The 15,626-nt window shown below is 46.4% G+C and overlaps 1 protein-coding gene across 4 annotated transcripts in view; it reads right to left on the minus strand.

The window, feature by feature from the left end:
- DOCK11 (dedicator of cytokinesis 11) overlaps positions 1-15,626 on the minus strand; it is a 76,764-nt gene that overhangs the window by 45,963 nt on the left and 15,175 nt on the right. For all 4 annotated transcript variants that reach the window (XM_041396428.1, XM_041396427.1, XM_041396429.1 and 1 more), the window contains exons 2-11: positions 13,287-13,403; positions 12,974-13,063; positions 12,224-12,306; positions 11,083-11,152; positions 8,617-8,712; positions 5,583-5,717; positions 4,420-4,597; positions 3,905-3,984; positions 3,352-3,435; positions 1,385-1,525 (exon numbers count right to left, since the gene is read on the minus strand). In XM_041396428.1, coding sequence (XP_041252362.1) covers positions 1,385-1,525; positions 3,352-3,435; positions 3,905-3,984; positions 4,420-4,597; positions 5,583-5,717; positions 8,617-8,712; positions 11,083-11,152; positions 12,224-12,306; positions 12,974-13,063; positions 13,287-13,403 — 1,074 coding nt within the window. The remainder of the gene's footprint in view (positions 1-1,384; positions 1,526-3,351; positions 3,436-3,904; positions 3,985-4,419; positions 4,598-5,582; positions 5,718-8,616; positions 8,713-11,082; positions 11,153-12,223; positions 12,307-12,973; positions 13,064-13,286; positions 13,404-15,626) is intronic.

The raw sequence follows: 15,626 nt of genomic DNA on the forward strand, positions 1-15,626 counted from the left end.
GTCAGTTTGAACAAAGCTATATGAAATATAAAGAATGAAATCCATATGTTTTTTATATAAGTGGTAAATGATGAAGTCAGGAAGAAAAGATGAACTCAATTTATCAGAGCTGTTTATCATTTTGCAGTAAGAAATCAGCTTAAGAGTGTTTATGATCACCTACTAAAGATGACCATATGTATTTTCCAAAGCCCAGCAGCTCTGGATGGCTCAACTGTGACACTCAAAATGTTCCTCAGATGCTATCCCAAGAGGAAAGTTAGCTCTCCCAGCCAGGAGAGCTCAAATACAAGGCTGACACTGCTGAGGAAATGCATGTGCAAGATCTGCCAACTGCCTTGTAGCTACTGACCTTGACAGCACCAGGCAAGTGGCAATAATTCATGTATTTCTAATTCAAACATCCTAGTAGGCATGCATCCATGGAAAGATAAAAATGCAGGCCTGAAGATAAAACTGTAGCATGCCCAAGACATTCCAGCATGACTTGGAGGCATTACATTAATGCTGAAGATGTGCTGATTAGGTCTCACTCTGGACCTGATTAAGGATGGATAACAAGAATCTTTGCTATTAGCAATACATCCATCTGCTGGGAGTTACTGAGCCTGGTGTCTCAGAGCTGTGAGCTGCCAATATGAAACCACCACAAAAAAGCCTTTGTGATTCTACCAGGCATCAAACAGGGCAGCATCGGCAGAGATGGGGCAGTGCTGGTGCCTCTGCCTCCCCTGCTGCTCTGCAGCCCTGCAGAAAGGGCTGACTCCAGCCACAGCAAGCACAGGACGTGACAGCAGGGATCTGTTTTGGGAGAAAAGACTGGAGGAGACTGGTCTGTTCAGCCCAGCAGAACAAAGGCTGAGGTGAGATGTGATAGCTGCCTACAGACATCAGAGGCTCAGAAAATACAAGGGTTTTTAGGCTAAGGCACAACTTTGGCACAATAACAAATGCATATAATAAAGTGACTGTGAATAGAGTTAGGCTGGGAGTCAGAGGAAGGTTCCAGAACAGGGAAATCCCTTGCCATTAGGGGAAACAAAATAAAACATAGCCGTGAGTGGTTTGAGGATGGAGCCTAATCATTTACCAAGAGGACTTTGACAGGGATGCAGGATCTGGCAGACACACAGCCCCCATTCCCTGTGCCCCTGAACCACAGGTTTCCCAGCAGGCTCAGTTTCTGGCAGGCTGAGGCACATCAGCACAGACCCTGTCCCCAAACACGTTTTTGGACTCTGGGCCAGCAGTCATTCCTGTCCAGGTCCCACTGGTGCTCATGGCAAAGTGATATAGTTTTAACCCCACAGATTAATTTGCCAAGGGATTTTCTTGCTGGTGAGAGGAAAAAAGACAAAGCAGGACATGCTGGAGCTCCCCTTACGTTGGTGGGTCCTTCTTCTGCCCTGTCGCTCAGCTGAGCAAGGAGGTTGAGGGAGAAGTCCTGGCAGCAAACCACGAAGCGCCTGCTGCACTTTTCCTCAAAAGGCTTCACATCTGGCTCAATCCCTGAGAAATCGAGTCTCTAGACAGCAAACAAACACATCTGGTCTCATTAAAAAAGAAAACAACCCCCTGAAAAATGTTAAGGGATCACATTACTGCCAATACTATCTTTATCAATTCTTTAAAGTGGTCAAAAAGGTATAACGCGTTCACAAACGAGTGCGATTTGATGGTGTTACACAAAGGTATTCAGGACATGAATTCATGGGTATGCATCAATTTTTAGCAACCTGTTTTGTAGAGCACAGCAAACTAAACCTCAGAATGATTTCAGTTCCTTCCTGCTTTGCTGTAACCCAGGGGATCTTCCCAAACACCACTGAGAGCTTGGGCAAGAAAGCGGAACATAAGACAACGATCAGGAAAGCGCCTTGCACCATGAAGGCATGGCTAGCTGAGAGATGGCACCCGTGCCTGAAATACAGAGAAGGCACTCGTGGGATTGTAAAGAACATTTCAAAGTGGAAGGCAGGTCCAGCTGCACAGCAGTAACTGGTATGGGGTATGGCTAGAACCAGCAGAGAGTGTCTGGCTGGGAAATCCAGACAGGCTCGACCATCATCACCTCCTCCCTAACCCAGCACACCACGCCTGGCTGTGCCTCCACACCCACCCTCCTCAAAGGGCAGGCACACTTGCCACCAAAGACTCTCAGCCTTCAACACACCCACTGTGCTGGGCACTGGGGGACAGAACTACCAAACACCCCTAAATACCAGCAGGTATTTTTGCTTCCTTTATTTTCTTTTCATGAGGAAAGTACATTGCAGGTATATATTCCTGCTCATTCCTGCTCCCAGTTTCCTTAGCACCAGGCATACAAGTGTGCAGTACCAGCACTGACTGGACTGCTCCACACTGAATAAAATTTCCATTTTTATTATCTGACTAGAACATAGGAAGCTTCTCAGAGCTTCTCCTGGAAAAAAAAAAAAAAAAAAAAAAAAAAAAAAAAAAAAAAAACCTCCTGGATGCTTATCTTCCTTCTGTTAAAGACTCTAAAGAATTGCCAACAGAAAAGCTCATTTGGTACAACTAAACCTTTTAAAGACTAATTGCATTTCCTTGTTAAACCAGAATGTTCTATTTCACAGGTGTGAACACGCCAAACTAGAAGGAGAACCAGAAACCATGACGTGCCCTGGAACAGTTCTCTAAAACTCTGTTAGCAATTGCAGCTCATTCCACTGAAATCCCACACCTGGACCCTGGCAGAGAATCCAAGTTCAAAGCCAAGAAGAAAACAGGCCAACAGACAACGACCCCTGCTCCAGGGCACCAGACCAGCACAGGGTGTTTCTTTCAGTTTCTCTGTCCCTGCATTTGAAAATTCCCTGAAGACTGAGGCTGTCCCTGGAAACCCTGCCATGGCCTTTGCCACCACTGCTCCCTGCACCCATGAGCATAGGTGTGCTGAGCCCATGCAGCATTGCAGCTGTCCATGCAACACCTCTTCTACTGCTTCTTCTTGCAAGCATGAGAACCTCTCAGAGCCCCAGAGAAAATCTGGTTTGAAATCCAACAACATCAAATACATCACACAAATGCCAGCAAAGCTGGAGGGAGGCCAATGTGGGGCTGCTGCAACTCTTCCCTGTGTCAGAGCTGCCTCCTGAGAACTGACATCCCATTCTGTTCTCACTGATGCAGAATTTTTTATTTTATTATTTAATATTTACCCAGAGAAGCCACGAACTGGCTCTCACTGCCAGGCATATGGGCTGCACTTCTGTTCTGCACTGGAAAACATGCTGCCTCTGCAGGCAAACCCTGTGGCCATGCAAGGGGACAAGGGAGGTGACACAGTGAACAAAACCTCACACTGGAAAATGTGGGAGTGTTTACCTGGACTTCTGGGTCAAAAGAAAAGATGTTTTGTCTTCCATCATTCCTGCTCAGTTTGTTTAGTTGATCTGTTTCTCTTCCATACTAGGACAAAGGAAGGCATTGATATTAGTGCCTGGACACACAGAGGCAAACACTCACTATTGGGGAAGAACTGAGTCTAAACAAAATAATTATTTTTCAGGTTGCCTTTGTGATACATGAGCTGATGCAAAGCACTGCCATGGTGCAAGGACAGTGCAGAGATGTGGCTGAGCCAAAGGAAAAAGCAGGCAACCACACTTGGAGGTGAGGAACAGACAGCCTCAAACCATGGGTGAGACAGACAGGTGGGATAACAGAGACCCGGTGCCTGCCCAGAGCTGGAGACACAGAAAGCAGAAAATCCCGCAGCCTCAAACCATGGGTGAGACAGACGGGTGGGATAACAGAGACCCCACCAGGACCTGGTGCCTGCCCAGAGCTGGAGACACAGAAAGCAGAAAATCCCTCTCCCAGATAAGCTGGACAGAAGTAGCTGTGGGTGGTGAGAGTGATCCTGCAAACACAATACCTTCATCAGCTCTGGATGCATGCTTCTCTCCAGGCTCTCCAGGATGTTTTCTGACTTTCCCTGCGTGCTTGATTCATCATCTGCAAGGACACAAGAAACAGATGTTCAAAACAACTGCAGGAGCAGCACTCTGCCAGAAAGCACCCTGCAGTATTTGCTAACAATAGCACAGAAACAGTTTACAGAGACTTTTCCATTCCTTGGGAGTAAGATTTTTCCATGCATTACCAGTATCAAAGTGTACTATTACAGTCTGCTAGGTCTGTCCAAAGCAGAACTTCACAGAGCCAATTTTCCAGGAGCCTTGAAACTTTGCCATGCATTTCCCTTCCAGAAGAAGGGTCAGATTTCCCTCCATTTTTATTCCTCAGACTATCATCTGTGTTATACTAAGCCCCTCTGCATGATACTGTGTGTCAGCCACAATTCTTGCATTAGACACAGCGCAGTGTACACTTCTCCAGGCACACTGCTTGCATCCTGTGGAGAAGGGAGGTGTTTGTTTACAAACTGACCTTGCACAGATTCCACAGCATCTTTCTTCTCCTGCACCAAACTCTCAGTATTGCTCTGAATGATCTTCCTCAGAGTCACCAGCCACTCCTCCATCTCCTGCTCAGTTTCAGCTGCAAGATAGTGGCTGTACTTGTCTATTGTCTTCAGCTCAAATGCATAGCGGCGCATCTTGGGACACTGAGCAACAAAAAGAGATTTATATTGCATTTCCCTGAACAACCCAGCACAGTACCTGCCACACAGCTCCTCTCTGGGAAAGCATCCTGAGCAGAAATACCACAAAACACAAGGCAGGCACCCTCCCTGACACAGCAATCTGGCTGCAGTCACAGAGGTCTTCGTGGCTTGAGCAGCGCACAGGTCCACGCCCAGCTATTCTGAGTGAAGGAAAGCCAAACTGGAGCACAGACATTGCACCAAGGAGCAGAACAAGCTCCTTCTGATGTCACCAGACCTTTAATATTTACCCAGAGAAGCCAGGAACTGGATTTGTCTGACGTGGCAAGTAATGCTGCACTCCAGGACACTTAGAGGCATCTATCTTTGAAAAGCAAGTGGTACAATGCAGCTTTTTGAAGCTGTGCTGGCCTTTAAACAGCATCTTCCAACCAGAAGGCAAGGCAAATCTGATGCAATTTGGGAAGTACATCCCATAGATCACTGAGGTGTGTGCATTATTGCTTTTACTGTGTTCAGAAAGATAAATGGAAACTCACAGCTCTGACTCATCCATGCTGATGGGGTAATTTAAGCCACCCTGCCTGCAGCTTCTGCAGAGACAGCAAGGGCAGGAGGCAGAGCAGCAATCCACTGCTGCACCTCACTCCAGCACAACTAAGCAAACCCAGGATTTGGACCTGTACAAATACCTGCTCCTAAAACCTTATGACCCCTGAGTAGATCCTGAATTCCAAAGGACTGCATGTTTGCATGGACTTGTCAAGATATAGCTTAAGAAAGAAGAAGCTGGAGCAAGCAGCAATTAGAGGAGGAAGGTGCCCCAGATAAAGTAATATCATTTACCTCCTGGCCTATTGATCAGTTTAGCTGAACAGCTTTGCACTAGTTTGCAATTCCATGCCTTCAGATCTGGAGAGAGCAGGTCTGTCTCAGAGCCAGCAATCCATAACTCCATGCAGAGCCACACAGAAAAGACACCTACCTGAACCACATCATTGCAAGCATCCAAGAAAATGCAGCCTTTGGATTCTTTTGAAATTTTCTCGTCTTTGTAGGAATTCAGAATATAGGAGCCATCTGTGAGCTGTGACAAGTAAAAATACCTCCTCTTGAATACCTGTAGAAACAGAAATTCTTGCTCAGGCAAGTATTCACTCTGCTGTACATCACAAACCATGGTTTCCACATCTGCCCTCCTTGCTACTGAGAAAAGACTGCAACACAAAACACTGCTGACCCTGGAGTGTTGCATTCCCCATTTGAATATGGTTTGCTTTTACAAAGAGAGGCTTCCATCATCTTCTTTAATTTTAATGCCCTTGTTGTTATTGTAAGTTTGCCCATCTGAGCAATGCCCCAGGGCTTCCAGCTCATCTCTCAGCTGGCTCCAGCCTCATTTACCTTTACAAAGCAATGCTGCACAGTAAATTCAGATCAGCACTTACTTGAAGATCCATCCCACCCTAAAGCAGGTATTTCCAGAGCCTTTTTCATACAGACCTCAGACTTACAAAGCAATTGTCTGGAAGACTTAGGAACAGACATGTGGAAATTCCTAGCACTCAAATGCAAGCCAAGGGACAATGCAATCCATTCAGCTGCTTGGGTTTTTTGTGGCTTTGGGTTTGAGTTTTTTTATACAAACTGATTTTCATGAACTGGCTTTGGCTTAGTGTCCAATTCTTACATCAAAAACCAGAAATTTCAGGAGAAGTGTTCCTGTGTTTGTACTACTGATTTTCATGAAGGAAAAAAACCACTCTGAACACCTTTATTCATGCTTGTCAGCCAAAAGCTACTGGACTATAATTCAGGAGAGCATTTTGGCAGCAATTGTGGTAGCACCATATGCTGTAAGGAGCAGGGTACATTTATTTCACTGTTGTTGGGTATCTGTATGAGGAGAACCATGAAGGAAGCCAGGCCAAGCAGCACTGCAAGGATTTCTACTGTTCTGCCTACCTGGAAGATCTATGAAAAAACCCAGCATTTTTCATCCCACATGGGAGATTACAAGTGATTTCCTGTTTCTATCATTACTGACACTAGCACATGTTCAGTAAACCCACTGACTTGCAGAGAACTGGGAGGGAGCCTCGTGCCCTGAAGCATAACCCATCCCTCTGAGAGATAACCTCTGGCCTCATTTGGATGACTAATTAGCTGTAGAGATGCTCCACGGGTTGTTGAGCTTTAAGTTTTATAAGATTTAACTGAACTTTTAGTTCAACAGAGCATAAAGACACATGGAAAGCTAAGGATGTGAAGCATTAATCCAGCCTAAACACTGATTTAGTACTCCACTGAAGCAATCTCAGGAATTTTGGCAGTGGATGCTACAGAAACCCATGACAGATCTCTCTCTAGATGTGACAGGGTTGATATCCCTTGTGGTTATGGCATTTCATGCTAAACAGTTTGCATTTGCTGAACTCTGTTCAAAAGCAAATGCAGAATCAAACAGCAAACACTGTTCCTGTGATCTTCCCCCCGTGCCAGCACTGCTGTCAGAAATCACTGTCAGAGGATGATGATCATTTGAAATTAATGCTATAAATCTGTGAGCAGAGGGAACAGCCCATCTGATCAGGCTACAGGTGCTGCTGCTGAGCACTGAGGTTGCAGAGGGAGGGCAGGGAGCTGGGCAAGTGCCTTGGGGCAGAGAAGGACAGAAGGACAATCTTGGTGCCATGGTTGTAGCCAGGCCACCACCACACTGCCAACCAGAGAGGGAGAGCTGAGCCAAACCAGGGCAGCTCTCTGCACAGGAAAGGATGCTCTGAAATAAAAGGTGGCAGCTGCAGCCCAATGAGAGTTTGCTGGTGGTTCAGCTCCCCACAGAGCACACTCTGTGTGAGCACCAACAGCCCAGCAGAGAACCAGCACTGACAACAAGGACACACCACAGCAGCCTCTCCTGTGGTGGAAAGGCTGAAGGTGGCCAAAGCCCTCACTTTCTGACATGTGTCCTAGAGGTGCTGTGTAAGGCACAGCCCAGAGAACAGCTCCTGATTCTCAGTGCTTGACATCAGAGTTTCACTGGAGATTCTGGATCTTATGAATTGAACTGAAGCCAGGGTAGTTCAGGTAACTTCTCTGAAAGGCAGGTCTGAGCTGCAGGGCACTGTGCCAATACCACCAGAGGCTCAGACTAGAACAGACCCAGCTGACTACTCTGAGCACAAATGACACTGCCTCCAGAAGTTTCAGGGGAAAAAGTTGCTTTAAGCTTGCTTGGAAAAGCAGAGGATCAGAAAATCCTTTTCTGTCTGTCACCTTCAAGCCCATTTTAAAACTCAAATTAAAATTAGCCCTATGAACAGTCCTGCTCCACTTCCCCTGGAAGCATAACTCATTGAATCAAGCCTTGGAACAGTTAGGCTTTTTGAGATTATTTTAATATATCCTTACAAACTCCCTAACAATCTCTCTGTGCTGTAACAAGGCAGCTGCATGGTGGGACTGCAGACAGGCTTACTGCCATAGCAAAAACCTGTGGTGGAACTACTAAAAATCTCTGCACAATCTAAGCAATGTCACGCTGGATTATGAAGAGCAGAGAACAGGAGACAAGGCAGCTGCTGCTTTTGGGTCAGTAATGCTACATCTCTGCAGCAATATCACCCCTGCTTTAAAAGCAAAGATTTATCATTTCATTTTAAAGCTGGCCTCCCTACATGTTTCCAACCAGCAAGGAAACTATCAATTCAGAAAGCTGTCATTGCAGGGCAGCTGTTTCCTCTCCTGGGCCTCAGCTGCTCATCCAGAAAACAATCTTGCTGTAGTAGAACACGCTTCACCTTCTTGGTTAGCAGGGTCCAACGTGCATCAGACTCACGTGCTGGGGAGGGGAGGGTCAGAAGCTGTTGCCAGGCTGGATTTTCCAGCCCACCATGGGACACAAGAGGGGCGGATGCCATCCTAACCCAAACCCAGCCATCGTGCTCCTGGCAGCTTTGGAGATGTGGCTGAACTTCACCTCATGCCTCGTTCATGAGAAGCTGCACCAAACTCACCTTCATGGTAACAGTGATAGTGCTGTTGACATTTGCTTTGTGCAGCCAGCCCTGCTTGATCACACCACCCTTCTGGGAGCACAGGGAAGAGGAGTCCTGAGAGACAGCAAACAGTCATAAAGAGGTCAGGTAAACTGTTTCCTACAGGAAATTCCCCTTGGACAAAGGGATTTGTCCACACTGGAAAGCAATACCATTTTATGTACAGCAATACAGTGACATGTAGAATGTATGTGCAACAGGTACAGCTATGCATACAGTGTTATCACAAAAAAAACCCCAAAAAAATAAACCCCAACAACATTAGGGATATTCCTTTCCAATGAAGAGGTAAAACAGCCTAGATTGAGTCACCTTTAAAAAAAAGAAAGATTACATCTATTCTGATAGAGCTGTACAGTGATTTTGCAATGAGGCCTGTTGGTTCTTATGCAGTATTTCAAAACTTGTGGAAGATGGAAATTTTCAACATGGTCTGTTTAGGAAGTTGCAAAATTCAGAACTCTGAACTTTTCCTGTCATTTCCTTTTGTCATTCTCACATTTTAAATTTCAGCAAAAACCACCAAACCCCAGAAAAATAACTGAACTATCTGGCTGATTTCACATTTACCAAACCACAAAGCTGCAAGTGTCCCAACCAGGCTGCTCCTGGCACACCAGATGGGTCCCACCTGCTGCTGCCCCATGGCCCCAGAAAGAGAGAATGGCTCTCCATTCATACCCAACCATGACCTCCACTGGGGAGGGAAATGAGAGCCCAAAGTGATGAAAAAATCTCCCCCTGGGGCTTGCAGTGACTCAGCAGCAGAGGCAGCCCCAGCCTGCCCTGAAGGAGCTGGTTTACAGAGCCTGCTGCATCCAAAGGGGCAGGGCTTCACTCTTTTCCTGTCCAACTTCCAGAGTAAATTTTCTGATACTTTATTTCCCTGGGTAAAACAACCCATGGTTTCTCCTTTATAGTGGTTCACCTTTTTTTTAATCAAGAGATTTCTTTTACTCGAATTTCCATTACACAATTCTAATGCAAATGCTCTGTCGGGAAACTGTAACAGAATCCTTCAGATACGGCCATGCCAAAAGATATAAACGTCAAAACATCTGTGAAAGCACTTGGAATGCTCTTCCACAACAAACCTCACTAACTTCTCTTGTTTGAGGATTTGGGACACTGGCCAGAAGAAGAAAGTCTCCAAATTTTGATAGAGTATTTTTGTCCTTTTGCTGTTTTGGAAGCATGCTGATAACAGTGCACAGCAACGTCTCCAGCCCAGAGCAGATATTTTTTAAGAGGCAGCACCTCAAGTTACTGATGTAATGCAAATTAACAACATAGCTAAAAAAAGATTAAGGCCAAACTTGACAAAACATTTCCATTTATAAAGAAGCCAATGCAGTCCAGACCTGAGTTGTGCTGGGACATACCCCAGTAATTTGAGAAATGTGCATGAAACAGCCTCTCCCAAATCTTCAGCTCTGCAACAAAGTTCTCCTTTCCTCTGTGAGTTCCTCAGCAGCAACATATTGGTGCCATGGGAATTTTAAACAGCTGGGCTAAACCCTTCCCTCTGTAAACAAAAACTTCCTCATATCACGTGCGTGGATTAATCTCCACGTGGTACTTGAAACAGAAAAACACTGCCCATCCCTTCTGCAGCAAATGTGGTATTCATGGGCAGGAAACATGGCATCTGCAGCATCCAAAATAACCACCAGGTCTGAGATGTCCCTGCTGGCAGAGCCCCCAGCTCACCCTCCCAAGGAGCTCCAGGGCTGCCAATCCTCCCTAATGCCAGCTGAGCACAAAGATGCCACTTCCAGAGGAAGCAAACGCCTCCCAGCACTGGCACAGGATGTACAGAGCAGGACTGACACGCTGTCAGCAGGTGGGTCGAAGGGACTGATGAAAAATTGCTGATTATGTGGTAAACCACAAAACTTTCTAAGAGGTGAACCCCAGAATCACAGTGTAGTTGAAAAAGAAACTGCCCAGTTTTAGCTCTGGACATGAAGAGATTTCCTTAGTAACTACTTGGCTTCTTTTTTTTTCTCTTCCTATGGTGCTCTGTTTCAAGGGAAAAAACATGAGAAGTATTACTAATCTTCCAGATAACTTAGGAGACCCTTGGCTCCAAGAGATTATCATGTCATACTTTGAAATAAATCACTGCCTCACTTCCTCTTCCTATGATGCTCTGTTTCAAGGGAAAAAAACATGAGAAGTATTACCAATCTTCCAGATAACTTAGGAGACCCTTGGCTCCAAGAGATTATCATGTCATACTTTGAAATAAATCACTGCCTCACTTTTGATCCCATTTTCACAGCAGAAAGCAACTCACCAGAAAACTGTTCCTAGGAACTGAATTCTGGCTTTGCTTTGTGAAGTTAACTTCTTAATATATTCCTGCTTTTTTAACAGGAATACATTAAAAACAATAAACCAAAAAACCAACCTTTTCCTTACCTCATCCTTTTCAAAGTCTTCATCAATTTCAAACACATGGCTTGGAATCTTGTCTGGCCTAAAGGATTTGCTGAAATCACAACACATTTTCATGTTTAATGAGTGGAACATGAGGGTTGTATGAGCCAGTAGCTGATGCTGGATCCAGAAGCAGCAGCCAAAGTGCAGGCTGCAGAGCATAGAAGACAGAGTGCAAGAGACCTACAGCTCCTTACAGCTGGGGAAAGCTAAGTTCTGTGTGCATTTCATGGAAATTAGGCACAAGCAGCCTGTAATTAGCTTTCTCTTGTTAGCTCTTGGATTCTGCAGAGTTTTTGCTGACTTGCATTTATAGAACAAAGAGAGAGCACTGTGGTTTATCTTCCATCTTTACCAAAGAAGAAGCAAGATCAGACTACGAGATTATTCAAAAATTTTAACATTATTTAATCAACAGTATGACTCCATTGCTGCTTCACATCCCCTCGAGACCCTCAGAACACACCCACTACATCCAATTAAGAAGAAAAAGCATTTAACAAGCTTCCAGCACACGAGCAGCCTGGACAGGGGTCCAGACATGCCCAGAGTGTGGGCAGTGAGCAGAGCAGGCGCCACCACACAGAAAACAACAATCCAGCAGAAATTGAGATGGATGTGCCTGTCTGAAAAACCCAATTAGCTCTGGAGCTGGAAGCACTGGCACAGCACTGGCACAGCCCAGTGTTCCAAGCACATAAGGGCCCAGCACTGGCAGCACCAGCAGCAGTATCACATCACCTTCTCTGCGCTAGGGCACAGCGAGGATCTGCTCGGCCTGTGTGAGGCACACAGGAACATCAGCCCAGGGGGACAGTGGGGCTCCTGGGCTGGGATGTGCAGGCTGCCATTTATTCATCCTGCCATGGGTCTGGGCTGCAGTCTGTCCTCATCCCAAACGAGGGGGTGTGCACACACTGAGGGTGGGTGTGAGGCACTGACCCACACAACACTCTGGGCATCTCCCTGCCAGAGCTGAGGGACAATGGCAGGACAAAAACCTCTGGCTCTAACCTGCAGGGTCAGAGAGCCTGCTTGTGGGACAGGCATCAGGGAAAGGGCAGACTGCTCCTGCTAAGGCCTCTGATCACACATCAGCATTCCAAGGGAGCACGACACTTACCATGGCAACATCCGAAAGTCTCCTGAGTATTCCTCATATTTGTAGTTTACCACGAACCAGTCAGAGCTGTAGGTTTTAATGCACTGAAAGGAAAACAATACAGCTCTCAGAAAGCTACAGCAAGCAAAACAAAGCCCAGCACCAGTCTGAGAGGCTACACACTGCAGGGTGAGGTAAGCACAAGCGGGAAGGGCGTGGGCAAGGCTGCTTCACTTGTTTCATGTAGCAATGCAGAATTTCATAAGGAACCTTTCAGCACAGAGACAAAAATCACACAGCATCTGGCCTGCCACACAGCTACAGATTTTGGATTTACATCACTCCAAGGCTCTAAAAGAGGAGTAGTGATTTGGAAGAAGACTGTTTTCCAGAAGGCAAAAGTTTTCTGTCCTCAGAAACACAGCGCGTCTGACTCGCCATGACCATCGCTTCTTGTTCTGCTGCACTTGAAGGGAATGGTCCTGGAGAGCAGCACTTCACAACAAACCCACAGCACTCCAGATGCTCCAGAGAGGGTGTGGATCCCCTTGTCAGGCAGGTGGTGCAAAGCCACACACCTTGGCTGTGTCCAAAACCCACTGCAGGGACCCTGCACCTGAGACACCTGTGAGAGCTCTCTGGTGCAGCAGGTCGGGCAGGGAAGGAGAAGCCAAGGGACCTGCAATGCTGCAGACCAGGAGCTACAGCTGAGCATCCTGTCCAAGGGCTATCAAGGACTGAAGGCAGGTGTCACATGGGCTCTGTCCCTACCTCTTTGACAAAGAGACTCTGAGCTTTCTTTAGAGCATCTTCTGGCACTGTTGACTGGACAGTCCTTCTCTGTCGGCCGATGACCGAGATCTGCAGGAAAAAGGAAAACTTTTTCAGCACAAACTCCATCTTCAGGGCTTGACATTCACTTTAAATAAATGTGGTGGGCCTAAGCCACCAGTGGGTCATTTTGGTTTTATATGTCAGTCATGCAGCCAAAATTAACATGTGGTTAATGGTGGAAATTTTCCAAGGTAAGCAGGACGGGAGACGAGTGAGCCTCAAACATGGGAAGCAGCCAGAGCAAACTCACAGACACATCTTCAATTGGAAATATCAGGAGGTCCCGGAGGGGATCGCTGTAGATCTGAACTCTGCGCTGAAGGATCACGTTCTCATAGTCCAAGGGTTCCACCACTTTTGCTTTTTCCTGCAGGAAAAACAGATTATGAAAAATATTACATATGTGTAACGTCTAAAATAACCAGTAACTAACACCTTGTGCTTCATTTCAAACTGTGTGACCACTGGACTGCCCATTACTCAGCACTCTGATACTCCTGTGCTGCAGGTCACCAACCACTGATGAGCAGAGAGGGAAATGAAGGGTTAAGTTGGAAGCAATAAGCTAAGGGAAGAAAGGAAGCACTGTGCTGCTCTGTCTCAGCACAGTCTCTAATTTCCTAATGGAGCAAGAAAGCCTCCTGGACAGGCCACAGCTCTAACAGCTGCAAGATCCAGCATCTTTATGTTCAAGCAGCTCATCTGTACAGCTTGGAAGAAACACAGGAAGGCTCCTGCACTGGCTCTGCTCAGCTCGGGGCTGGCTTTGCTGGAGGAGCAGATGAGAGCTGTGCTCTCCTAGGAATGATGAGAGCAAGGCTGCAGCTACCACTGCCAAAGCAGGAATCTCAGCCCGTGGAAGGAAGAACAGCATCCCTCTGGAAAGACAGGAAAGCCCTCTCCATAAATCGCAGCCCAGACACAGCCAAGGGCTAGAGCTCAGTTTTATTCTCACATTTCAGGGAAGCAAGAGGAACTTCTCCAAAAATCCCTGGAGTCACGAGCAAAAACTATTAGGAGAGTTTCATTACATTCCTTATTGTACCTATTTTGTCTCAAGTAACAAGTCCAGAAAACAGAACTTAGTAAAATGAGAAAAACAACTTCTGAAGCAGGCAAATGCGATCTTAGCTGCCCAGCCTGACTTCAGGCTTCATGAGCAAGAGTCAGGCTCTCAGCACTGCATTGTGAAAATCAAACTTCACACCAAAAGCCAAGCAATGACTCTCTATAGGAGTGGTCACAATAAAACAGGAATCAAATTCTGACCCATTACCTTGTTTTGAACCTCGACCAAAATCCTGATGCTTGGCCCTGCCACAGACAGTGTTTGTGAAATCCCTGCAGCAGCACGTGATGCCATCTGCCTCTGGACATGACATCCTGCAGGACAAGAGCCTTGGGCTCTCCACTCTCAGAAGAGGAACACCAGATGCTTCCCCATAGGCAGCACATACTACTCCCCAGCCAAATGGCTTTTCTGGGATGAACTGCTCACCATGACTGGAGCTAAAGACCAGACCAGTACAAGGTCTCTTGCTGCACACAGCACAATCAGCAGTTTAAAAAAATTAGTCCCAAATGAGGACTGAAAGCTCAGCACTGTATAACACCACTGGATAAACAGCCACACCACCTGAAGTCCAAACAACTCAGTATTTTCTGTGACATGTGAGATAAGCAAGGAAGTCAATTGCTTATCAATTGCTCTTCCATAACCAATCCTAGCCAAAGGTCCTGTGCCTTTGCCTCCTGACCATCCTTTGGCTCCTGGGATGCATTAATGAAACACCTCCTGCCTCAGACAGTTTTGCACTTAAAATGTCCCCTTTCCATGCTGCAGAAATCCAGCATGAATTAGCTCAGCTTTCTGAAAAAGTTCCCTTCTTAATCTCTGAAAACTTTGCTTTACTGCTTGCACAGTCCTGAAAGGAACCTCACACTCCTCAGAATACCAGAGAGAAAGACAAAGGTCAGGCAGCAGAGAGCCCAGGCTGGGTGCCAGAGCATCCAGGGAGCTCCCTCAGCCATGAGGGATTTGGGAATGGGGTGACAAATGCTGCCAGTCCCACTGCACACACAGAACTTGCTGCTTCTACATCCAAGACCTGAGCTGTACGTGGATTTAATAAGAAAAGAAAGAGTCCATGTGAAAAACAGGAATCTGAAAAACCCAACAGGTAGACAGAGAAAAGGAACTCCTTTACTCTCAGTCAGTCTCATGCTGATTAAATGCTTAATTGAATTTGGTTAATCACCTGAAACACTGGTCTTATTTCAGGATAGCACTGTGCACTTCTCAAAATCTGCTGAGCTTTGCAAATTAATGTGAATTAACAGGACATCCATTTGCAGGTCTGGGGCCCCAGAGCTGGTCCTGCTCACGACAGCAGGCAGGGCCCACAGAGCAGGCACACAGCTCTGCCAGCCTCTCTGATTCACTGCAGCAATCCTGCAAAACTCAGCAGCCCTGGAGGTTAAAGCAGGGCCATGACCCAAGAACTCACACCAGGCCCCTCTCACCTCACCCTGCTGCAGCTGTAACTAAATTAGAGTCCCTCTACGAGCCTTCCACATCTCTTTGGGAATG

The sequence above is a fragment of the Onychostruthus taczanowskii genome, unplaced genomic scaffold, assembly GCF_017590055.1.
Source record: "Onychostruthus taczanowskii isolate IOZ18803 unplaced genomic scaffold, ASM1759005v1 scaffold13, whole genome shotgun sequence".
Taxonomy (NCBI): Eukaryota; Metazoa; Chordata; class Aves; order Passeriformes; family Passeridae; genus Onychostruthus; species Onychostruthus taczanowskii.